General features: G+C 37.8%; 1 protein-coding gene across 2 annotated transcripts in view; it reads left to right on the forward strand.

Moving 5' to 3' along the window:
* The first annotated feature begins 1,852 nt into the window (after positions 1-1,852).
* slc6a11b (solute carrier family 6 member 11b) overlaps positions 1,853-25,291 on the forward strand; it is a 28,843-nt gene continuing 5,404 nt past the window's right edge. The window contains exons 1-12 of one of the 2 annotated variants that reach the window (XM_024269300.1): positions 1,853-2,006; positions 2,093-2,157; positions 2,614-2,841; positions 3,075-3,209; positions 3,370-3,510; positions 3,607-3,688; positions 8,109-8,241; positions 11,331-11,465; positions 21,675-21,778; positions 22,155-22,279; positions 22,835-22,947; positions 23,586-23,723. In XM_024269300.1, coding sequence (XP_024125068.1) covers positions 2,631-2,841; positions 3,075-3,209; positions 3,370-3,510; positions 3,607-3,688; positions 8,109-8,241; positions 11,331-11,465; positions 21,675-21,778; positions 22,155-22,279; positions 22,835-22,947; positions 23,586-23,723 — 1,317 coding nt within the window. In that variant the 5' untranslated portion in view covers positions 1,853-2,006; positions 2,093-2,157; positions 2,614-2,630. The remainder of the gene's footprint in view (positions 2,007-2,092; positions 2,158-2,613; positions 2,842-3,074; positions 3,210-3,369; positions 3,511-3,606; positions 3,689-8,108; positions 8,242-11,330; positions 11,466-21,674; positions 21,779-22,154; positions 22,280-22,834; positions 22,948-23,585; positions 23,724-25,291) is intronic. The other variant, XM_024269301.1, reaches the window with a different exon arrangement.

Genomic DNA, 25,291 nt, shown 5'->3' on the forward strand with positions numbered 1-25,291 from the left:
AGAGATGGAGGGATGGAAGGATGGGCGGATGGATGGAAGGATGGTTGGATCGACAGATGGATAGAAGGATGGGTGGATGGACGTATGGAAGCTAAAATAAAAGCAACTAAGGGCAACAATTTCTTCTTTTTCTTCCCAGAATCTGTTTTTCCTTTTTTTAAAGGAGTTTTTATTTACAGAGGAGAGTCTAAAGACAGGGATCCCCAGCTTAGTTTAGTCTTTTCAATTCACTTTAGCAATCAGCTATTGTTTATATCTTCGCGGTGATTTTATGTGTTTTGGACAGTAACCGGTATGAAGCCGTGTTGTGATATTGGGCTATATGAATAAAATTAAATTTAATTGAACTATTTCAATTGAATCTATAAAGATTAAACAGCTTGGATAGATGATCTAGAAAAAAACGAAGGTGCCAAAAGAACAGAAAAAGACACTGCCAAACAGAAACAAACTAATGAACATTAGTAAATACAAGGAAAGTGTGACTGACAAGCACTTGGGACAAATAGTTGACAAGGATCTGGCATAGATTCAAGGAACACAGGGTGCCCGTCCGTGTGCTGTGAGAGGGATGGATTTAGGAAAAAAAAGACTGTTGGAAATGAAGAACAGAACTCAGCTGTTGCACACCAACAGGAAATAAGGCAAACAGGACAGAACTACAAAATAAGATGCAAATTTAAAACATTAAGATTTACAACCACGAGGAACAAAGATGAGAAAGAACCAAAAATAAACTAACAAATCAAAATAATTTGTCTATGTCAGGGGTCTGCAACCTGAGGCTTTTAAATCAATGCTGACATTACCTGCTACAATATCGGCAGCATGAGCTGAATCTATGTGCCTTTTATTTTGAAAGGAAATCATGTTAACCTCTGTCAAAAGTCATAAACTGTTTCCTGTTTTCTCTTTTTATTTTTTATGTTTTATTCATACAAAAAGAAGTCAATTTTTATTCATCATTGTGGTAGCAAGTAAATACAAATTTGTGTCTTATTTTCTAAAGGAGGCCTTTGTGGCTCCAGCTGGGTTTTGGTCCATGAAAAATTGACCTGAATGTCTGTAAGTGTTGAAGGTTGCAGACCTCTGGTCTATGTCAATTAGGGCTGTGTATTGATTATAATTTCTAGAAACGATTTAATTCGATTCACAAGAGCCTGGATTGATTAGACTCCGATTTTTTAAAATTCTTTCAAATATTCATTTTGAGTTTACACATTTATACTAGAGCTGTCAGGCGATTAAAATTGTTAATTGCGATTAATCACATTTTCTCCAGAGTTAACTCACGATTAATCGCAAATTAATATGTGGCCTTTTTTTAAGGAAAACAATCTGTGCATTAGCCACCCTTTGGAAAATTCCATTAAACGTTAGCATCAAGCTAGCTGACTTTAGCTTTATGTGCGAAAACAATTTTAATTTTTATTTAAAAAACTGAGCTTAGAAAATATAAAACAAATTACTTAGAAAACTGAAAAGTCAGTAAAAGAAAAATATACAAGAAAAACTCACCCCGCCCCTCCCCTTCAGAATAAAAGTACATGTTTGGGTTCTACTTTTTTAGTTATCTTTAGCAAATCAACATTAAAAGTTAATACTAAAGTAGAACATATACGGATATAAGTACATTTATATTTACAGCAAAACATATTTTTGTCAAAACTTTATTGCTTAAATTGATGGAGCAAGTTAAAGTTTTCTTGTTTAATAACCTCCTCGATGTAGATTAACATTTAACTATTATTTATTTCCTATTACCGCCTGTTTCGGAGGGCATCAGCTTTCCCCGCGCTGTGACCGCGCCACCCCGCGCTGGCTCTGCGCGCCCTGGTAACGCAGCGCTGCGTGCAGCGTGGCTCTTATCCAAGTCCAGGCGCTTGAGAGCAGCCCGCTCGCAGAGTGGAGGCGCAGTCGCAGGTTATCCCTCGCCTCGCGCACGCTCAGCACCATCCCTCTGCCACCTTTTCCTTAGAAACAGGTCAACAGGAAGAAAGCTGCAGGTGCAGATCACCTTTTCCTTCACTGATTTTTCTCCCCTGCTCTCTGCTGATCAGACTATAACCACTCTGCGTTTGTGTAAATAAAGGTGGTTGTTCAGGCGGATCATCGCTGGAGGCAAGAAGAGCTTTATTGTTCATTAAAAGAAGAGCGGTGAGTTTGCATACTCAACTTTCTTCATATTAAGTCCTGTTATTTTACCACCTTAAGATTCACCACTTATGTTAATGAAAAAAGAGAATTCTTTCTTTTTACATCATTAATTTGTTTAAATTAAGTTTAAAAATGGCTTATTGTTTTAACTAAAGTACAATGTGTGCATGTATAATGTTTTATTTATGTAAAATAAATGTTTGATTTAATTTATAAATGAATTTAGTACATCAGATAAGGATATGTTATTTTAAGCTAAAATTCAAATTACAACCAGTTATTGGCTTCTTTTAGGTGGTTTTATGCATTTATATTTCACTGAAAAGACATTGTTTTGCCATTTTTTGTGTGTTTTGAACAGTCTTTGAGATTTGAATGTGTCAGGCGAGATACACTCCAGAATCCTCTTTAGGATTTCAGCTTCACCTTTTGTCTGCTGGTTTTTCTCTCTCTCAGCAGGCTGCCTGAGCGTCATGACAGCTGAGAAGAGTGGGCCCGTTATAAACGGAAAACCAGAGGATGGCAGAGACCCGGAAGGGTCCAGCTCCAGTCTGGACAACAGGGAGTACAATGAGAGGGGCCAGTGGAACAACAAGATCGAGTTTTTCCTTTCAGTTGCTGGAGAAATCATCGGGCTGGGAAATGTCTGGAGGTTCCCGTACCTCTGCTACAAGAACGGAGGAGGCGAGTTTTCCTTCGTGTCCAAAAATAAGAGAGCACGTCTTTCAGTTGAAGATTTTTTAATCCAAATTTTAGTTGACAGTGTAAAGAATCTGAAAAATCAGTAATAAAATATCATATAAGCAGGTTTTTATTTCATCAGGCCTCTTAAAGTTGCACAGTGTGGTGCTGACAGTGCAATCAGCCATCATTTTTTTTAATATAATGACCTATTGTGTGTACTGGTCTTTACAAAGGTGCCTTCTTTGTCCCTTACGTCATCTTCTTCGTGTGTTGCGGCATCCCCGTGTTTTTCCTGGAGACGGCCCTGGGTCAGTTCACCACCGAGGGAGGCATCACCTGTTGGAGGAAAGTCTGCCCGCTTTTTGAGGGTGAGACAGAACTTCATAAAACTTTTCTCAAACTGAACTTTTTACGACTTACATTCTGGATTTAGGTTGTCAAAATGAAATAAAAAATAAAAAATTAGGAGTTCCCAAAGAGAGCACACACAAAGTACCATTTAAAAGCTTATCTTTGGGTTTTTTTCAGGCATTGGCTATGCAACGCAGGTGATTGAAGCTCATCTGAACGTGTACTATATAGTGATATTAGCCTGGGCCATTTTTTACCTCTTCAACTGCTTCACCACTGAGCTGCCATGGGCTGGCTGTGGCCATTACTGGAACACAGGTAGGACACTCTTCAATTAGGAAGGAAGGCTTTTATTTTGACATCAAACAGGGAAAATCTACATCCTGTAAGTAACAAACTGTTGTGCATTTATAGAAAACTGCATTGATTATTATGGAGAAAATGCCACCAACATCACAAACCCCAACGCAACGTCTCCAGTCATTGAGTTCTGGGAGTAAGTACACTTTTTAAAATGTTTCTTGTTTTCTATGGAGCTAAATTGGGGCCAGTATTATTTGAAACCCAAATAAAACAACTTGAAAAAAATGTTGGTGTTTGGCCCAAAACATTCAAAATGTTCGAAACATGAAGAAACTGTGTGTTTACTGTGGGTCTTAAACTCACATTTCCTACATGAGAAGAAGTTAAAGTGCGAGCATTATAGCCATTAGGCCACGAGAGACAACAGTAGCTCCAACAGTGTTGTAGACATTTTTTGCAAGCATAAGGACGTTTTCTACGCCTGCATGTAGCACAATAAGATGGCACTTTGTACGGGTTAGAACGGGGACGCGCAGTAAACTCTGCCTTTTACGCCCGTCTTGGGACAACTCTAGACTATGATAATACAGACTAAACAGCCATTTTCTGACCATAATTACCCAAGTTCTTAGAGTCAGTGAATGAACCGGGATTGAAGTTACTACCCTCATCGATTTTGATTGGTCCTCCATGTTAGCTCCGCCCCAATGCGGCACAACAGGGCCAAAAGTTTTGGAACTGAAATTTTCAGATTGAAAACCAAAAAAATAAAAAATTAAATTTAAAAAGGGTTGAAAGTAAAAAAAAAAAAGATTTGAAACTGAACAAAAAGTTTTGAAGTTAAAATTTGGACTTTTCTAACATAAAAAACAGAACATTTGATACCGAAAATTATTAAGTTTAATTTAAAATAGCAAAAAGTTTTGAATATTTAAAAATTTGTTTTTGGCCAAACCCCCACATTTTTTTTAAAGTTGTTTTATTTGGGTTTCAAAGAATTTTGGCCTCAATTTAGCTCCATAGTTTTCCTCCTTGTTTTTAAAATGTCAAACCAAATGACAGAATCAGCTGTAACCATGTCCTTTTGCCACAGTTGAGCTTAACACCCCCCTCCCTGACTTTACCCCAATAATTAGTCATCCCCTTTCATATTTGAGTGTCAGCGGGCCATGTTAGGCCGACTCTCCCAGCTAGAGTCGTGAATGTGGCAGCGGATCAGGCCCAGTCAGTGCGAGATGCTGATCACACTTCCTGTCCTGCTGCCAGCAGCCACATTAACATTGCTGGCTCAGATCTAGTTGTAAAACTATCTCCTTAAAAAACTCATTATTAAAGTCTAGAACTCATAATCTTTTAAAGTTTAGCTGTGTAATGGTTATATAAAAATCCAATCGGGGCCAAAAATATACACTTAACCCTTTTGGAAGATAAAGACAAAATGCCAGCTACCATATGTTAGTGGCAGAAATAGACGCTGACCAACGTTTGTGAGGATTGTGCCAGAGAACGAATTTGGGGACGCTGAGCACCTCTACTTATAGCAAACCTCTATTTTGCTGTATTTGTAGGTATTTAATTTATGCAGTGTAATTTATGGTGATCTAAATTTTTTGAAAAAATGTTAAGCTTGTTTTATATTTAAGGGGTGGCATTGTTTACTGTTAGAGTTGTAACGAGTATCTGATCTCTAGGACAACCGCGATCTGCTCCTGAATATTTGCGACGTTCAAGAACGCTGATTTGCTATCTTTCAAAATATAGTAGAGTGTAGTAAAATATTACTCGGGAACAACACATTTATTGCTCTGAAATACAGAATAATGTTGGATTTTCATTTTATGAACTGAAACAAAGTCAAATGTGCAATGTTACTTTCCCCGGAAGTAAGCAAATCTTCAAAATAAAGTGTCAGTGAAGCTTCCTGTTTTCAAAATAAACTAGCGAGTGCTTTTTTTTTTTTTTTTTTTCATTCAAAAATTGAGACTGTAGTTCCACACGCTGTCATAAGTTCTGAAAAAACAAATTAGAAAATGACATTCTTTTGGTTATGGTAACTCTTTAACAGTTAATTAACATAACTCCAGCAGATTCTGATGCAGAGAAAAGCAGCCTAGTACTGATTTGCAGCTCTGCACAGCTTAAGTGTGGATGTAATCAACGTGAACCAGCTGATTCTGTCGTGGAGAAAAACAACTTTTGATATCAACTTTTCACCAAAATGTAACACTTAGAACATAAGTTGTTGCAGTACTTTGAGGATGGAAAAACTGTAGAGAAAATGTACAGGATTTATTCTCAAATGATAAAAAAAGACCGTAATGTTTTTGTTTTTGATGTTATTTATGTTACTGCTGAGGAAGGAGATTGAGAAAAAAATAAAATAAAATGACAAACATAATTTCTTTCTATCTAAATTGTTGTGTTTTTATCAGTTTTGTTTATTCTGATCTGCTGTTCTAAATACAAGTGTAAATTATGGTGATTTAATACAAATAATTTCAATTTTCATACATCCAGTAAAAAGACACACACATAGCAACAAACATTATATTAAAAAGTAAGACTCTAAGCAACAATCCACAGTCGTATTTACTGTTTTTAGTATGTTTGGACATAATGTACAGACACAACCTGGGCAGATCACTAAAAAGTAATTGATTTTCGTAAAAAAATATATATAATATTACAAGAACTGAATATAAAAACTCAAGAAATTAATATTGATTGTATATACTAATGTTTTGTGTATTCTCATTTTGAATATAGTCAACACAGTCAATCCAGTAGATTCTGGAGAAGAAAAGCGTGAAAAGTTACAGTAAATCAAAGACGATAAAAACTGGAGCCCCAGCTTTAAAGGGTTAAAAATATATATTTATTAACCCAGAAAAAGACAAAAAGTGTGTCTTGCACACACATCTTCCCCTGTTAGCTAACCTGGGTGGAGTAAAGGAGCTGTTTGGACTGAGACTGTGGCCATCCACCAAATACATGTCACAATGGTCAATGGCTGGTCAGGAGCCCTGGAGGTGAACTGCATGTCAGAGACTTGGCTGTGCCATGTGGCTCTGTGGCACAGATTTCTGATTCCCTGCCTCCATTAATGCGGTTGCCTGGTTACACTTCAGTAAACAGGAAATGCGCTCTTGATTCACCATCAGTGTAGGGAACGCTCCTTTAAAAAAGTATAAAATTATAGTTACTAAATGCTTAATTCAAAAAATAATGGACTTAGTAATTGAGTTACTCTTTAATAAAAGTAACTAGTTACCAGGAAAAGGAGCAGTTTGTGTTACCATAGGAAAAGTGGCTTTATGTCAACATTTAGATTACTTTTCTATCAGTTTTACAAAATTGATTGAAATGATTGACCTTAAATATCTGTTGCACATCAATAAAAATAAAAAAAATCTTAAAGGAGCCATATCATGATTTTTTTAAGTCTTTCAGAGTAAATTATATCCATATATATGATCATACATTACCTTTGGAACACTAATAAACCAATTATTTATTAAATATTAGTTATTTTTGCTGTTTCTCTTCATACCTGGAAGTAAAACGACTCGATCTCTGAGGCTCCGCCTTTCGCTCATAGAGCCAGCCTCATCAGCGCGAAAAAAATCATCAAATTAAAAAAAATATTGATATACTTACAGTGCAGCTGGGGCACTAATCCCAAAAATTTGGCGGGAAGCTAGCGGATCACCGCTAGCTCGAGCTGCTAGCTTTAGTGTCAGCTTGGAAGTGGAAGAGACTCTTCCTGGGGGGGGCGGTTCTCATCCTGTGACATCAGCACGTGAGAACCTGCTCATTTTCGTAGGTATAGGAAGGGCTACTGGTGAGAGAGCACTTTTTAGAGTATTACTCAGAAATGCGAGAACGGATCAAAATACCATTTTGGAGTTGTTTATAGTGAGGAATGAACAGTATAAAACAAAGCTCAAAATGTAGCATTTTCATGTTATGGTCTTATTAAGTGCATTTAACCCTATAACTAAGTTCATCAAATGGAAAAGTAAACAACATGAACTTCCAAATATTTTGTTCAGATCACAGAAACTTTGATAGAACATGAAGTGTGTTTTTAACTCTGAAGTCCAATTGAAATACTGTAACTCAAACTTGTAATCTCAGACTTTTATTTCCTTCATAACTAAACTGCTAAACATATGGAATATTCTCGCTGTTACTGTGGCTAATTGAATACTTCAAACTCTCTCAACCTCAATCAATTCATAGTGCTGCACCACTCGAAAAAAGTGTGCACGCTGTTCACCCCCCTAACAAGATGCAATGTCATGTTGCAGATTGACATGAACAGAAGAAAATAATGGAAGGAAATATAAGGCAGTTGGACCAGCAGAAGTAATGGCATTACTATTTATACTGAGAAACTGCACGCATGTATTTATTTTTTATCATCCTCCCTGAGTGTTATAACTTATTCAGCAAAGGTAACCGCTTGGAGACTGATCCCAGAGAGTCCCTGGAAGCTCTGAGCCCAGCTCTGATTCTCCATATTAGCTTTTTACGAAATTTTGATCCTTACAGTCATCGTCCCTAAACCAAATAGTGAATCATTAATCATATCCAAATCTGTGCCAAATCAGACGCAGAGTGCTGAAGATATCAGATGGCATCGAGCACATGGGTGGGATGCGTTGGGAGCTGGCGATGTGCCTGGCTCTGGCTTGGTTCATCTGCTACTTCTGCATCTGGAAAGGACCCAAGTCTACTGGCAAGGTAAGACCGAACATGTATGTTGCTGCTGGATGTGCCTCGATGGGATGGTGGGTGGGTGGGGGGGTTAATGATAGTAAACTTATGCTAGCAAAACATTTTTCTCATCGTATTTATTAAAGTTTCATACGTGGGGGTGAAGGTAGTTTGTATCCTGATTGTTCATTGGAGCGGTTTTAAGAGTTGTCTTGTGTACCAAAATGGCTGGATGCCACAACACTTTCCTCTCTAGTGTTGGTAACAGCTCTCTCCCAGAAAGCCTGTGAATTCCCTTGTACAAACACAGAACAAAAGCGGTGTCTGTACCATCTACTTCTTCTTTCCCTTCCCAGTTTGGTCCTTTGCTTTATACTCCACTGGAAGTCCCGTGAAGGACAGTATGGACCCAACACTTCTCTTTGGTTTCTCACAGAAAACGGCTCATCGACTCACTGAACCAGAAAGACTACAAAAATAGAGACAGAATCTGGAAAAACAGTGGAAGTGGAGGGCTGGGCAAGGAAAATTAATGGGTTCACATTCTATGTGATGGGTAAAAAACCACTAGGCAGCAATGCCTATATCTCCATGAAGTGTCTTTTGTTTGGCCGTGAAGAAAAAAGGGGCAGAATGCTTCTTCACGGCTGAGCTTCAGCAGTCGGTCCAAGATTGATTTCTGTATTCACTGGAGGAAAGTGGCGCGTTCATGAGGAGCATGCAGAGTACATCCACAACTTCCTCCTCTGCCGCTTCTCCCCACTTCTCTTCAGTGATGATAAATTTACTACAGCAAGCTTGTTGTAAGAAAGGCGCTTTCTTTCCTGCAGACCCTACAGCTCATTCAGTCCCAGCTTTGCTAGGCTGTTTACTTTTATTGGCTGGCTGTGCCAGCCATTCTCCACTTTTAAGCCCCGCTGTTAAATTTACGACGAGGCAGGGGCAAGTTGCACTAGGAAATTTGTGGTGGCTAAATGTTTACCAAAAGCAGGCGGAAAAGAGCATGGCGAGCATCAAACGTTCACGCAGAGATTGAATACTATCCCTTTTCATCACCGGGAAAATAAAGTGATTGAAGGGAGGGGGGAGTTAGAATGTGTAGCTGATTTATTTCTTAAATTAAAAGGAGGGATGAGCTGGGCAGGAAACAAGTTTTCCCACACTATCCTAGTTGGCCTCTTTCGGATTAAGAGAGCTTACAGTGGATAGCCACATACTAACTGTTCAGACGACGTCCTAATTAGGATTTTATTTATTTCAAAACTTTTAAAACAAGTTTTAAAGATATTCATGTTATTCACTGAAGCGATTTCTTTGGTTTTTGAATGACTGAGTAAAGCACGGCCCCATGGTGCTCAAGTGACCTGATCTTTTGTGAGCATAGATTAGGAAGTTCACTTCCTCCTGCTTAAAGTCCGAATGAAGAAACCATTCAAGAAAAGGCTTCATGCGGTACAGTTATGAAACCGGCATGCACTGATGTGTGCATTTGTGTATGTTTGTAGTAGGTACAGTCCCACTTCGAAGTTGTGAATGGGTCTGTGTGTGTTCGCTTGTGTGTGTGCACTCATGCACTCCTGTGCGTGCTTCAAAGGGAAGCACATTTTCCCACACTGCCAGCATCCCTCCTCTGGGCTTCTCCTGTTAAAAAAGATGAGGGCCAAAGGAGCACTCTTTTCTTTTCAGGCTCCTGGCCTGCCTCTGCGCTGTCCTGCTCTGTCCTCAATTGGACGTTGACTGTGTGCCAGAAGCCAGTGGATGTATGTTACCCACCTCTGCCTTCCAAGAGTCCAGAGTCTTTGTGCGAAGAATCTTGAGATGTAGATCACAGTTCTGCAAAATCTGAATGGTTCCGTAAAAAAGGGGGGCACATTTGATGCCGCAGGACTGCTTCTTAACATGGTGCCACCAGAGGAATACATCCCTGTGGTTCATACTGTTGCAAAGTCAAACTATTCTTAGTTACTGTTTGCGCTACAACAAGATTGGCTGTCACTGATATTGACAAATTTTATTAGTAGATGTTTTTATGGGCCCCATTTTTTAAGCTTAGTCAATATTTGATGGTATCAGAACATGTTTACTAGTAATAAAGAAAAAAAAACTATGGCTTTGAAGGAGGGCTGGATAGATGTATATTGCAATAGAAATTTTTCTGGACAGAGGAATGAGTCTATCGCAATAGACTTTTATTTTGAAGGGTTCAGAATTGACACTCGCCAGTAACAAACATTTTTTTTCTTTGGTGAATAAAAGTTAGAGAGTTTGTTGCAACATGGTGAATAAATGTTTGCATCCAATTTTGTTTATTGGCTCTTAGTTTGGTAATATTTTTCTACCTCTCCACTTCCTTCGTCTGCGGTAAGGTAAACAAATGCTATACCCCTGCGGCCACTTCTGCTAACCTTCTCTGTGTAAACGTTTAGTTTTGGCTGATGAAGCAGCAGAACATCTGGTGATTTTAACGGGAGCCAGTTAGAACTGGAAGACAAACCGGCTGTACTGAAAGCAGCAACAGGAAGTTTAATCAAAAGTGCTGATTTGGTGACCGCGATGTACCATTAGCATGATGCTAATGCTTTTTTTTTTTTTTTTTAAGTTATTTAAAAAAAAACTAGTTGCCTCATCTTCAGTGCATCTGTTATGTTGATAGTCTGACAAGAAATAAATATTTAAATCTAAACCTTCTACAGATGATTACACATTTCTTTATTGATGTTCAAATCTGAAAAATATATTAATTTGGTTTATATCGTGATACAAATAGTCATCGCATGATATGAAAAAAACTACATTGAGATGTAAATAATTCCACATAGCCCAGCCCTACTTTGAAAGAAATATTGAGTACACAAGCAAAATCAAAACAGCTTGAATTATTTATCTTGTAAAATGTTAATATTAGTTATAGCTCAGTAAAAGTCAGATTTTGATGAAGGGTTTTCTATGAAGTTAGTTTTGCTGCTAAAGTATTGTAAATAATTTTCCTTGTATTTACTCATAGAATCAAATAAATGGGAATCCAATTTTACTCTCTAGATGAGGTTTTACTGAAAAGTTAAAAGTGAAAGTTCAGTTTTGTTTTTTTTTACATATTTCTGTGTTTTCATCTACAGGTTGTGTATGTGACAGCTACCTTTCCATATTTCATGCTGTTAATCCTGCTCATCAGAGGAGTAACGTTGCCTGGAGCCTACGATGGCATCAAGTTCTACCTCTACCCAGACATCTCCAGACTCTCTGACCCTCAGGTAGGCTTGATTTTCCTGCTGATTCTTGGAAAAATCCCCAAGAATTTTATTTAGTAACATGTGGCCAACTTCAGCTTCTGTTTCAGTGTTTTGTTTTGTGTATTCAAGGACTCATTTGTTTCTAAAAGAAAAAAGCTAAATCCAGTCAAATGAATAAACCTGACATCAAATTGTCTTTGCGAGCCTTCAGGGGTTACAGGAAGTAGGGGTTTTGGAAGAAATGTTGGAGGAAGTTTAGCTTCTTATGCAGTGATAATACCTACAGTATATATGAGGTGGCACATTGAGTAAACTGCACTTCTGTTTCAAATCTCATGTTTGAAAACAGAACCAGATTCATACACATTTTTGGATCATAGCACTGAAAACAGCTAGTGATGAGCTGTTTTGATGCAGAGCGGCTCTGAGAACCTGCTGGTTCAATAGATCATGAAAAGTGTTGGCACTCTGTCATGTAGGTCATGCAGATACAGAAACACAATCTGAGATCTGTGATTATCAGCATTTTGGGTTGCTTGGCAACAGAGCAAATGTCACTAAGTGTCATGGAATGATTTGAGGGGGATGACAGGTTTGAGAGAGGAGATCAGAACACAGATGTATGTTTATATACATTAAAATCTTCTTATAGGATCTACTTGTGAACACAAATATTATGCAATGGTTTCTGGGTAAATATAAAAAGTTTAAATTTGACACAAATAAAAGGAGAAGTATGGCTTAAAAAACTCCACAAAACATCCCCTTTTTGCTTAAAAATACAGTGTTCACCTTTTGTAATGAACATTTATTTGTCTTGTTAAAGTTATGAGGGACACCACTAAGAGCAGTGGTCCCCAAACCCCAGGCCGCAGACCGGTACTGCTCCATGGGTCACTTGGTACCGGGCTGCAGACAGAAAAAAATAATATTTGCTTTGACGTAAAATATTTCTGTTTAGTTTATTTTCTGATTCTGAAGGAAGTTTTATTTTGAAATACTCCCAGAATCAGTTTATAACTTCCTTGGTCACGTGACTTAAAGAGGATACCTGTTTGGCTACTTGGACTGCTAAGCTAGTAACCCAAAGCTAACAAAAACCAAACAATGACATTTATTTGGAAAGTTTTTTCAGGGAGAAAAGAGTCAGTGAGGAAACCAAATAAAATAAAAGTAAGAAACAAATGTAGCACCTTTGTGGCATCTAACAGGTCAACAAATGTACTGGTGCAATAGATTTTTTTAATGGGAAACACTATATTAACCACAAGACTTTCATATGATTTTCTTTTGAAATTGTGGAAACAGAATAACTCTATGCATGCATAGAGTGCCATTTATTGAGAGTTTATCCATTTTATAAATTATTTTCAAAAATGCACAAAATACAGTAAAAAAAAAAAAAAAAATTCCATTGGAAGGAAAAAAGTTAACCTACCCAAGTATTTTGGGAAACCTTCGACTCCTTTTAATTAACTTCCATCTTTGCAGCTCATGTAAACAGGCATTTTTCACTCTTCATGGTGGGATAAATGTGATAACAAGGAAAGTTTCACTTCTTCAAATCTGTTGGGTGAACACTTGGATGAGCCAGCCTGTTTCACAGAAGGTGTTGACAATAGGGGTGTTGATGATAACATATGGCTGAACTCCTTGTTGCTAACCCAGATATTTTTGTGCAGTACATTTGTTTCAAATGTAAAACAACAAAAAAAAAAATCTTCAGAAATTTGAAAACATCAGCTGTGGTGTGTGGAAAAAAAAAACCAAATTTCACTTTATTATGTAGGTGTTTTTTTATTATTCTTTTCAGAAAGATGATTTTTTAAGCAATAAGCTCTAAAATGCGGATCACTTGCTAATAAAAAAAATAATAATTTAAGCAGCGAAAAATGAATATAAATGTCAAAAGCTATTGCAGACGAGGCAAAACTACATATTTTATTTAATGTATTTCAACTTAGGTTTTGGCATAGAAAAAATTTAACATTTTACTGGCATTTGTCGTCTATGTCAGACTTTTCAAATTTTTAGGTTTGTTGAATAATTTCAATAACTAGAACAAATAAATAAAAGATGTGACTTTTAAAGAGGGCTGCACGGTGGCGCAAGTGGTTAGCGCTCTCGCCTCACAGCGAGAAGGCCCCGGTTCGAATCCCGGCTGGGACCTTTCTGTGTGGAGTTTGCATGTTCTCCCCGTGCATGCGTGGGTTCTCACCGGGGACTCCGGCTTCCTCCCACCGTCCAAAAACATGCTTCATAGGTTAATTGGTGACTCTAAATTGCCCCTAGGTGTGAATGTGAGAGTGAATGGGTGTGTGATTGAGGCCCTGTGATAGACTGGCGACCTGTCCAGGGTGTACCCCGCCTTCGCCCTTCAGTAGCCAGGATAGGCTCCGGCACCCCCGCGACCCCGAGAGGGACAAAGCGGTCAAGAAGATGGATGGATGGATGGACTTTTAAAGAGATAAACATCAGCCCAGTGCAACAGCAGGAGGAATGGTAGAGTAGCTGCTGCTTGGAAGAGTCCATTACTTGTGAAAAGGGTGTAAATGTAATGTCTCTGGGGACAATTAGGGCTCTGTTCACTAAAGTGTGTGAATGGTGTTTCTGCTGGCTGTTGCCCTCTTTTAGCACCCTGAACTTCATGCTTGATCTGTTTTCCTTTTAAAGGCTGCCCCCTTCCTTTTCTCCTCCAGCCCTCACAGTTCTACAAATATTTTAGAGATCTCACTCCTTCACACTGACTGACCTCCCTACTTGTGATTTTAAAATGTCTTTGTTTATTTATCTAAGATTAAAAGCAGAACTACAAAAATGTCCTTTTTCTCATCTATGTGGGAAATCCAAAAACAAACCTGAATAAAATTTGTTTTTTGTAACAAACATAATCAAGAAAATATGAGATGATTTTCCTGGAGCACTTTCACAAGACATGAGTAAACAAACTACCCATAGTCCTCTGTGGATCATGTCTTCAATTGGGCCTGTAGGACCAGCTATTGCAGCAACAAAAGCCACCGTATACTGTAAAGGTCACAGGGGTGACGTATTAAACTCACTTTAACTTATACACTGTTCCCTCATTTATCGTGGGGATATGTTCTTAAAATATTTTGCAACAGGTGAAATCCACAAACTAGGATTATAGAAAGGCTGTAAAACCCCTCAAAGACATAAAAAGTTTTACTTTTCTCTCTTTTTTAAACTCTCAAAGTTCAAACTTTCATAAATTAAGTCAAGTGTTTTGGAATGAAAACAAAGATCGTTAGCAATCAAAGATTTATGTGAGTTTTGCACATTAAATGCATTCTGGAAAGGAGACAGTGTTGATTGAGGGGATTGATTGAAATATTCTACAGACAATTAGGACGCAGAACACAATGTGCTTTAAACAAACAAACAAAAAAATCTCTGAAACACTGAGACTAGGAAAAGTGAACAACAACATAGGGAAGAGACACTCTAATGCCACATTTAACATTTTCATTAAAAATAGCCAGAAAAAAATTAGATTTTCTTAAATGCAGACATCCTCAGTTAGGTTTCTCCACCAGCAACAAATTTGCAAACCTTTTTCATAAAGTAATATTGCCTATTTAGTTACTCCAAAAATGTAGCCTAAACAGTATGTTTGGTTTTAAAATCAAATAGTATAAAAGCTCTTCTACAATTCTTAAAGTTTGTGGTCATGTGGAACAAAAAGGACCACAAATGTCAAGCATCCTATTCCAGATAAGAATCAGCTGTTTTCATTAAGATTTGTAGTTAGCTTCATAAAGTTACTACCCATTTTGGAGATGTAAGAAACATATGTAAACACGTCAAATGTATGCCCTCGGACCTTTTTTTTTTTAACATATTTGTATACTAAGCAAATAGAAGGCAAAGATCAAAATGTTAATTTTTGCATAGAAAAGAAATTGCTCAGTTTTGCATTACTAGACATTTTTGTCTTAAATGTTCTTGTTGGTGCAGCTGTTACAGACCTTCCAAGTCAAATCAGAGATGTTTCCCTCATGAGCAGACTGCTTTATGTTTTGCAACTGTTTTATTGAAATGTAGACCCAAACTTTGTCAAACCACTCCAAAAACTTCAAAAGTAGACCTGATTTTGAACTTTTAACCCTTCTCCTGCTTGAGTGCATGAGACCACAGACTAAATAGTGTCAATGTTAGCTAAAAAACAATAAAAAGTAAGCATTTACAAAGCATTTAATGTTGTTTGAGAGAAGATTGTGGATGGTGAAGGGGAATACTACGGAAGCCCTACATTTTTTGTAATTGTTTTCTCGTCATAATGTGATCCACATTCTTGTTATAACGAGAAAACAAAGTTCATTTTCTCATTATAACAACATAATGAAAAACCCCTCTCCCACACAGAGACCCCAAGATTTTACCTGATTTAATTCTCTTTATTTTGTGGTTAACAACAAAAACAGTAAAAGAAAAAACTCCCCAAACGTTGTTTTCATCATTTTTTTTTTTTATTATTAATGGATCTACACTCTTTAAAGCCTTGATTCCGTCTTAAGCACCACTTCCCTCCCTTTATTTTCGGAAAAAACACCAGCAGCAGGTTGATTGACAGAACCCAGAGCTGCAGAGTGTTTCTGCATGGTGCGTTCACTGAGCTGCGGACATCAACAGCAAAACGAAGAAGTTATCAGAGAAAATGTCAAACGCCAAAACTGATCCATATATGATTTACTGATTTAATATTGTCAAAAAATTTTCTGAAAAACTGCTTTGTTTTGCATAAAAATAACAAAAGCATTGTGTCAGACTGAGTTGGGGTGGGTGGCTGTTTGGGTTCGCTAATGTCTGGAATTCAGTGAACGCATCATGCGCAGACGGCCCTAGGTTCTGTTAATCAACCTGTTCGTTTTAAGGTTTTAGGGATATAAAGGGATGGAGGCTGATGCATGAGATGGAATTAAAGCATTTGAAGAGCGTAGATCCAGTAATAAATAAAAAAATACACAAAAAAAAAACAACTTTTGTGGGATGTTCTTCTGCTGTTTTTGTTGTTAACCACAAAATAAAGAGACTTAAAACAGGTGAAGTCTCAGTATCTCTGTGTGGGTAAGGGAGAGGGGGGCGCTTCATTTTTCGTTCTTGATTATCTCGTTATTTCAAGAAAATAAAGTTTGTTTTTTGGAGAAGACTAACTTAATTTTTTATCTAATTTTCTCAAGAAAACGAGCTTTGTTTCATTATAACGAGAAAACGATCAAACAAAAAAATAAATAAATAAATAGTGCAGGCCGTAAAATACAGCTGTTTTTTGGTTCTTTCTTTTGTCGTAACCAACTTCTGCTAGCTCTGTGCTAACAGGTCCGTTCCGTTTTTCTATGGACCCAAAACCGAAAGGGGTCCAAAAATTGGTATGGGTTAATTAATGAATGGGTCCATTTTATAATGGAAACGCTCAAAATACCAGACAGTACTGCTCTGTGAAAATGAAGCTTTACTGTGTTAAAAAAGTTACTAGCACACTGTAACTGTCAAGCTAGCAAGGTGGATAGGTCGGGACATGACTTTGTTTACTTTGACGCCTATGGCTTTTCAAGACATAATTTGAAATAGGTTTTTTTCTATTACATGAGAGGAAAAATATATCAGCATTAGCTGTCATAGATTAGACAATAGTTAAAATGCAAATAAAAATCCAACGAGTTTATTCATTAGCACATGGGCATGTGAGGACTGATGTGCAGAGTACTGGGAGTGGTACCTTCCAATCACAAGAAAACTAGCATACAGCCATCCAGCAGCAAAAACCAGTTCTGAAGCCACAGTTTCAACATAACCAAAGACAAGCCGGCCAAATTAGGCACAACAGCCTGGGCCTTGAAGGCTTCCCTTCGCTGTGCAGCCATCAGCCGCGGCTGAACTACAGCGAACGTTGATGAACATTAGGAGAGAAAAGCCTGTTCTTCCACAGGAACAGTCCTGTGTTTGTGAGGTCACAGAAGTTTCCGTGGTTACTCCCAAGAGGGAGCAAAGACCTTTCGTTTGTTAATTGTTTTTCAGTGGGGAAATGAGATTAGTGGCTGAATGGTAATGTGAGAGAGTTTTCAAAGAGCCGTGCTGCATTAAGTTGAATTCGCTAGCACCACATGCTGTCCTGTGGGCCCTGGGGTCCACTGTTGTTCAGTAAAATACTTTTCTAAGGCAGATTTAAGACCTCAGGGTAGAATCTCAACATTCAATTAATCCCTGTGATCATCCAAATAACCACAATTAATTGCAGTTTTTATTATAAATATATATATTAATTAAACACTAGCCATGTAAAAATATGTTTAAAAACGAAGCATGACATTTTTGTATTTTTATTGGAAAAGTATAAGAGATACTGATACAGAATGGTCAAATTGCATATTGAATTCTAAATTGAAATTTGAATAATGACACGGCAATTTACATTGCAATTGATTTTTTTATTGAATATTTTATTTTTAAAGTTGTCATATTGAATGATCCCTTTTCCTATTGAATTCTAAATTGCGTAATGCATTTTCAAATTGCATGATGAAATTACAAATTGAATTTTCAATTGGGAATTGCTATGAATTATGGCTGAAAAAAACTTCCACAGATTACTTGCATCAGGTGTGGTCTGTGAATCAGAATGTGGAGACACTTAAATCAGTTGATGAGCAAAAGAGCAGATTTGAGAGATTTGTAAAACAGGTTGGTCTGATCTAGATTGTCATTGTTTATGTATTAATAAGGTAAATATCTTACCTAACTTTGGGCTGGTGAAGCAAACTCGTCACTTGGAATGAGATTTGAGAATACACCCACAATTCCTGATCTTGTTGTAGTTGTTACCATAAATTTTGTCTACTCAAAGTCCAGATCATCTTTTAATGTATTGTAAAAGTGTTCCAAGTGGTTTTTAAATTATGATAATGCTATTTTTTTAGCCAAAAAAAACAACAACAAAACTCGTGTTGTTTTCCAGGACATAGATTTTGTTGAAGTTCATTAAGTTGTGGGTGGGATTGTTGAGAAAAATGCCACAAGAACATGTTAAAAATACCAAAAACACAATTTTCATCACATTAGGTCTTTCAAAAAAGGGAAAGAAATTGTAACTACTGACAGTCCAACCAAGTGCTGATTTCAAACTTTATGGATTTTCAAGCTGAAATGCAAATTTCCTATCACAATATTTGGCCTTTTCAATTAGTTTGACTGATATTGTCATGAGTACGACCCCTGTTCACTCCACTGACTACCAGAGGGAGCCATCTGCAAAGTTTTGACTCTCACCTGGCATCCTCTGCTCACACTACATCTCCCATCAGCCACTGCTCCTTAAACCCTGACCCTCTATCAGCTGTACCCCATTCAGCAATCACCTCCACTGTATTTAACCTGACACTAAACTCTGCCCAGTGCGAAGTCTTGTTTGTGCTACTTGACAATCATTCTGTGCAAAACTTTTCTCTGGACAGCCTTGCATGTGTTTTGACCTTTACCTATTTGACTCTGTCCTGTTTCTGCCCTTGTCGATGAATAAACACTACTGCACATGGATCCAAACGCCTCATCCTCTTTGTAACAGATATTCTAGTTCAGGGCGCAGTCATGCATACTCTGGGTGTCTGGGGTGTTTAATGATGGCTAAGAAATACTCATTTGATTTAGCTTTTAAACTGTGTCTGCTGGCATACGCCGAAGAACATTTTGTTGAGGAATCTGCATGACATTTTTGGGGTGGATTCTAAACGTATCCAAGAATGCCGCAATAGATAGAAACACGTGGAGAAGATGACTTGCAAGAAAATGAGCAACAAGCAAATGATTTCCTGGTGGAGATGCAAAAAACGAAATTAGACGAACTGGTTTGAACATGATTATTGAGCAAAGATTATTGGATTATTGAGCAAAGACAGAAAGGCGTATGTGTCTCCAGGAAAATTAATCACATGAAAGCGAGGAGGACTTCTGATGCAGAGATTGATGATTCTTCAAAGAGAAAAGAAACATTCACACCCAGTGCTAATCAGAACATCATACAATGCTCTCATCATTTCAGTAAATCTGGAAATCTGGTTTCATCTGCATTTTGTGCCTGAATTTCGCTGCAAAAATGAACTCACTGGCCATCACCATTCTTTCTGTAATGAAAGAAATGCTGGTCTCTAATAGATACCTGTCTCTAATAAACGCCGGGCTGGCTGCCACATTTTTGGAAAAAATGCCTGTTTTCACATATTAAGGATTTTACAAAACCTCACGTCACTTACAGGGGCGTACCTTTGATCTTGGAACAAAAGAATAAATTTTTTATTTGAGAGACATTAGGCGTGTAACGATTAATCGATGAAACAATTTCTACTCCTACAATCCAACTAGATTGATCTGTCTTGGGGAGAATCTAATTGACCTAAACCGTTAAAAAATTGGTTAAAAAATGTATAAAATGATAATCAAACCGATCTTGGAAAATACCGTTTGTATTGAGGCACAGTAGGTTTATTTTACTATAACATAAAAACGACCAAGTACCAGTACAGTGAATTGGATTAAATCATCAACTAGAAATACTGAACCAAATCATTGTTAATTTGAATTGTTACACCATCAACTGACATACATTTTTAGAACAGCCTTTTGATTAGAAAAATAAGTTGTGAAATATCTTCCATACTACCCACAATCCTGCTTTAAAAATGAAAATGAATTGAAGCAGATAGATAACACAGGGGGTTTGGTTAATCTGTACTAACCCTGTCCTTTAAAAAACAAGGAGTCTGTAAAGAACCAAAGGCTGTAAAGCTGTTTTTAGAAATGTAATTCATGATTCATGCAGATGCACTGTGTGCATCTAAGAAGCAAAGAGGCAAGAACTGTGACCTTACTTTACTTCATCATTGGGTAGAGCAAAGAGAGACGTTATTAGAGAAGACAAAAAAGTGTATCAACTGGAATCTTTAATTTATTTGTGTTTTAATTACGTATAAAGGTAAATCAAATAGATGAACATCTTTAACCTTTAATCATGTAATTATAATTATTAAACTAGTTCAAAGCATGATAGAATTTAACATTTCTGAATGCTTAAAAGTGTGAGTAGTCTACTGGTACAAACTAATGAAAGCAAAGCTTTGATTAATATGGCCTAAGAGTTGCTAGTTGCAACTAGATATATAGCATCACCTGCGATAATGCTGGTGTGAATCCTGTAAACTGAATGTGGCCACTTAAGATGCGAGAGCTGATAGCTGAAGATGCTGAAATTGATAGATAAAAACGCTGAAGCTGATAGTTGAAAGCTGAAATTGTTAAGGCTAATAGCTGAAGATACTGAAGCTGATAGCAAGCTAAAATATTAGTGAAATGTCAAATTAGCCTAAAAAAAACCTGAAAAAGAAAAGCTGAAAATGTCTAAATTAGCCATAACAGCTACCATCTAGATGAAATATTAGCTAAACTCCAAAATAGTATAAAAAGTAATAAAAAAATTAGTAGATTAGCTAAAATAGCTAGCGTGTTGCTGAAACATTAGCTAAACTCCAAAAAAAAGAAAAAAAGCCTAAATTATCCAAAATAGTTAGGATGTAGCTGAAACATTAGCTGAACTTCAAAATAGCCTAAAAAACTGAAAAAATCCTAAATGATCCAAAACAGCTAGCATGTAGCTGAAGTATTAGCTAAACTCCAATAAAGATTTATGCAGATGCACTGTGTGCATCAAAGACGCAAAGAGCCATGAACTGTGACCTTACTTTACTTTATCATTGGGAGAAAGCAGTAGAACATGGAGATAGGACTTTATTAGAGAAGACAATAAAAGTGCATCAACTGGAATCTTTATTTGAGTTTTAATTAGCTATAAAGATAAATCAAATATATTGATTATCTTGCACCTTTATTGATGTAATTATAAATTAATGAGCTGGATCAAAACATGATAGAATTAAATATTTGTGAATGTTTAAAAGTGTGTTGGTACAAACTAATTAAAGTAAATCTTTTAATTAATTTGGCCTAAGAGATGCTGTAATTAGTATTTAGAGTTTTTCTTTCTAACCACATGTCGGGTATCTAAAAGGGTCAGTGTTACTGTGAACCTGATAACACCTGAATCAATCCAACTGGTTTTGTGTCGTTTGGTTGAGACAAAAAGGTTCTGCACAGTTTTGAAGAAACTCAAAGACTGATTGATTTTTGACATTCTGTTTTCCTTTCTCTTAACTTCTTTACCAGGTGTGGGTGGATGCAGGAACTCAGATCTTCTTCTCCTATGCCATTTGTTTGGGTTGCCTGACAGCTCTTGGAAGTTACAACTCCTATAACAATAACTGCTACAGGTAAGAACAGACAGGAATGCAAAAAGACCCCAAGTCACTTAGAATTTCAAGGTTTTTGTTAAAGAACATAAGAAACAAATGTGGTCTTCTACAAGCTCTAAAATTAGGTAAATGATTTACAGCAAATTTCAGACTAATTCCTAAAAGGTTTTTTGAATTTACCTAATTTTAACATCTGGAAAAGACTACATTTATTTTCCATATATCTCTGTACTTGTGGTAGTTTAATTTCCCAGCCCTAAGAGACTTTACTGGTATATGTATTTTAAAGATAGAGGTGGTCATTTAGCTTTCTTTCAGTACATTAACATGTTTCTTGCAGTCTAGAAAGTGTCTGCTGTGACAGAATGTCTAAGCTCTTTGTCTTCATCCTCAGGGACTGCATCATGCTGTGCTGCTTGAACAGCGGCACCAGCTTTGTGGCAGGTTTTGCCATCTTCTCCGTTCTGGGCTTCATGGCTTACGAACAGAATGTTCCGATCGAAGCTGTTGCAGAATCAGGTGAGAGAACTCTAGATAATATTGTTACTCATACTCAAGATAAATCCACTTTTAAAACTCTTAAAAAGTGGATTTAATTGGGATTTATCCGCATCCATCTGACCGTGGTTAAACAGATGCACAGATGCTTTTAGACCAATGCATTATGATTTATTAAAGTCCGTATGAAAGATTTAGGGAGTTGACAACGCGAGACATTTGAAATGTTTGTCTCTGGGTACGTGAAGGACAGCTTAATGCTTCACACATCATGTGCTTTCATGGAACTACTTCTTATTGTGGGTCTTAAATATTGTAAAAGAAGAATGCTTCAGTGCCTGGAGACTATGCCTTATTATTCAGTATATCAGTATTCAAATCCTAAACTGTTTACTTTGACCAGATTTAATTAAAGAGTTGATCAAATGGTGATAGAAATATACTAATTATGACTATTTTTGCTGTATTAACTGAAGACCCATCAAAAGAGTGTGAATAATGTTGCATACATTTTTTTAAGTTTAGTATTGATAAGCTGCATCTATTTGATTGTGTTTTCTGTTTATTGTGATGTAGGTCCAGGACTAGCATTTATTGCGTACCCCAAAGCTGTAACGATGATGCCCCTGTCTCCACTTTGGGCTTGTCTCTTCTTCATGATGCTGATTTTCTTGGGTCTTGACAGTCAGGTGAGTATGCGTCACACCAAGGCTTTAATAAAGTTCTTTAATAATATATTTACTTAATACAGAGGATTTCTGTTGGTACAAGAAGACTAACTCAATTACATGAGAGAGATCGGGAATATGCATGTCTGGTAAGATTTTGGTCCCTTTAAATGCAGGATTCTGGTGAATGTGGAAATATGCTGCTGAATCTGCTGATCTAAAGTTGCACAGTGGTGTCGCTTTAAATCCTGCCTGGGTTTTCTCCCACTGTCCAGAAGCATGCTTCATGGGTTCATCGTTGACTCTAAATAATCTCTGAGGAGTGTGTGTGGCTCTGTGATAGACTGGCAAACTGTCCGGGTGGGGGCGCGACTTTACCCTGAAGTTGCTGAGATTGGCTCCAACAACCCTTGTGAGCAGCAACAAAATGGCAAAAATGTTTAAAAAGCTTACTTAAACATTTGAATCGAGTCAGTCAGCTGAGATGTTGTTGAAGGTCTACAACAAAGTCTACCTGAACCTTAACCGACATCAGTGCACGCAACTTTTCTGTTCTTGTTGACAGAAAAGACCAATTTACCTTAAAACTGTTATTGGATTAAGCTAACATCTAACGTGCTAAAGAAATAATTCATTTTTCTGTGTGTGTCTGTGTTCAGTTTGTGTGCGTGGAGAGTTTGGTAACAGCTGTGGTGGACATGTACCCGGAGACGTTCAGAAGAGGCTACCGCAGGGAGCTGCTGATCCTCGGCATGTCTATCGTCTCTTTCCTCATAGGACTCATTATGTGTATGGAGGTAAGGCTCAGTGACGTGTGTTGAGTGTTTTGAACAGTTTGTGCAAAAGTGATGCTTTTCAAATTGTGCTAGCACAAAAATCCTACAACTTTTAATTGTTAAATTAACTTTTCAGTTGTAGTCATAATACCATCCTGGCATATTGCAACACATTCTCATCTCCAAGTTGCCACCTATTGATGCATGGTTAAGAACCCCTCCGTATCACTTTTTTGACGTTTTGGGTGTTCCCAACCTGTCATTTTTTTGACATGCTGGCTGTTCCAATTAAATCAGGGGTCCCGGTATTTTGTCGGACGCGGTACCAGACACGGACTGAACCTCGTGACCCGGCCGGTACCCTAACCCGGCACCCTAACCCTAGCCTGGTCCGCATCTACTACAGCGTCCAACAAAATGACCAGCCGACCTCTGATTCGGGACCAAAGGTGAATTGGTACCGAAACCGGGACCAGATGCGACCCAAACCTTGAAACATGGCCGGTACCCTAGCCCTAGCCTTGTCCACATCTGGTACTGTGTCTGACAAAATGACCAGACCCCCTGATTCAGTACCAAACGCGGATTGATACCGGATGCAGTACCAGACACTGACCGAACCTCGGGACATGGCTGGTACCGGTACCTTAACCCAGTACCCTAACCCTAGCCTGGTATGGATCTGGTAGCGTGCCCGACAAAATGATCGAACCCCCCTGATTTGGTACCAAACGGGGATTAGTACCGGATGCAGTACCAGACGCTGGCCGAACCTAGGGACACGGCTGGTACCCTAACCGTAGCCTGGTCCACATCTGTTACGGAATCCAACAAAACGACTGGACCCCCTCTGATTCTGTGCCCAACTCAGATTAGTACCGGTTGTGGTACTAGACGTGGACCAAACCTCGGAACACGGCCGGCACCAGTACCCTAACCTGGAACTCTAACCCTAGCCTGGTCCACGTTCCGGAGGTTGGGGTACCTTGATTTAATTGGAACAGCCAGCAAGTCAAAAATGGAAGAGTTGGAGACACTGTAACCGTTAATTTTTGATGTGGAGGGTCTCTGACTATGTGTCAAAATGTGACGACTTGGGAATGGGAATGTGTTCAATACTGAGATACCAGCACCTTTCTTTGATTTTAATGGCTTTTGGGTCCCATTTAGCTAATCTTGTGTTCATAGGTAAGACCTATACCTGTTGGTTGAAAAAAAATCTCCACTCTTTGAGACAAAAAGACATTTTAGTCATATTTCTTATTACATTTGATGTAATCATAAACTGGCCCCTTTCCCTTTTCTTAAAGTCTTTTCTCAGGATCAACCTTTGTGTGCTCTGCATCCTCGTGATGCTCTTATCAATGGCCTGGTTTTCTCACGCTGAGATTTTCCAGCCACTCAGAGGTTTTCCATGTTTCCATATGCACTGCACTATATTCAACCCCAGTATAGGCAGACTGTATAGTTTCCAGGTGTTCATAATAGCCATGAAGCTCATGAAAAAGGTTCAACACAAAACTGAAGTGCGGCACTTTCAGTCACAGAGTTGAAATATTCAGTAGTCTGCCTTTGGCTTTTACTCCCAC

This window comes from Oryzias melastigma, linkage group LG5, assembly GCF_002922805.2.
Source record: "Oryzias melastigma strain HK-1 linkage group LG5, ASM292280v2, whole genome shotgun sequence".
NCBI classification, from domain to species: Eukaryota; Metazoa; Chordata; class Actinopteri; order Beloniformes; family Adrianichthyidae; genus Oryzias; species Oryzias melastigma.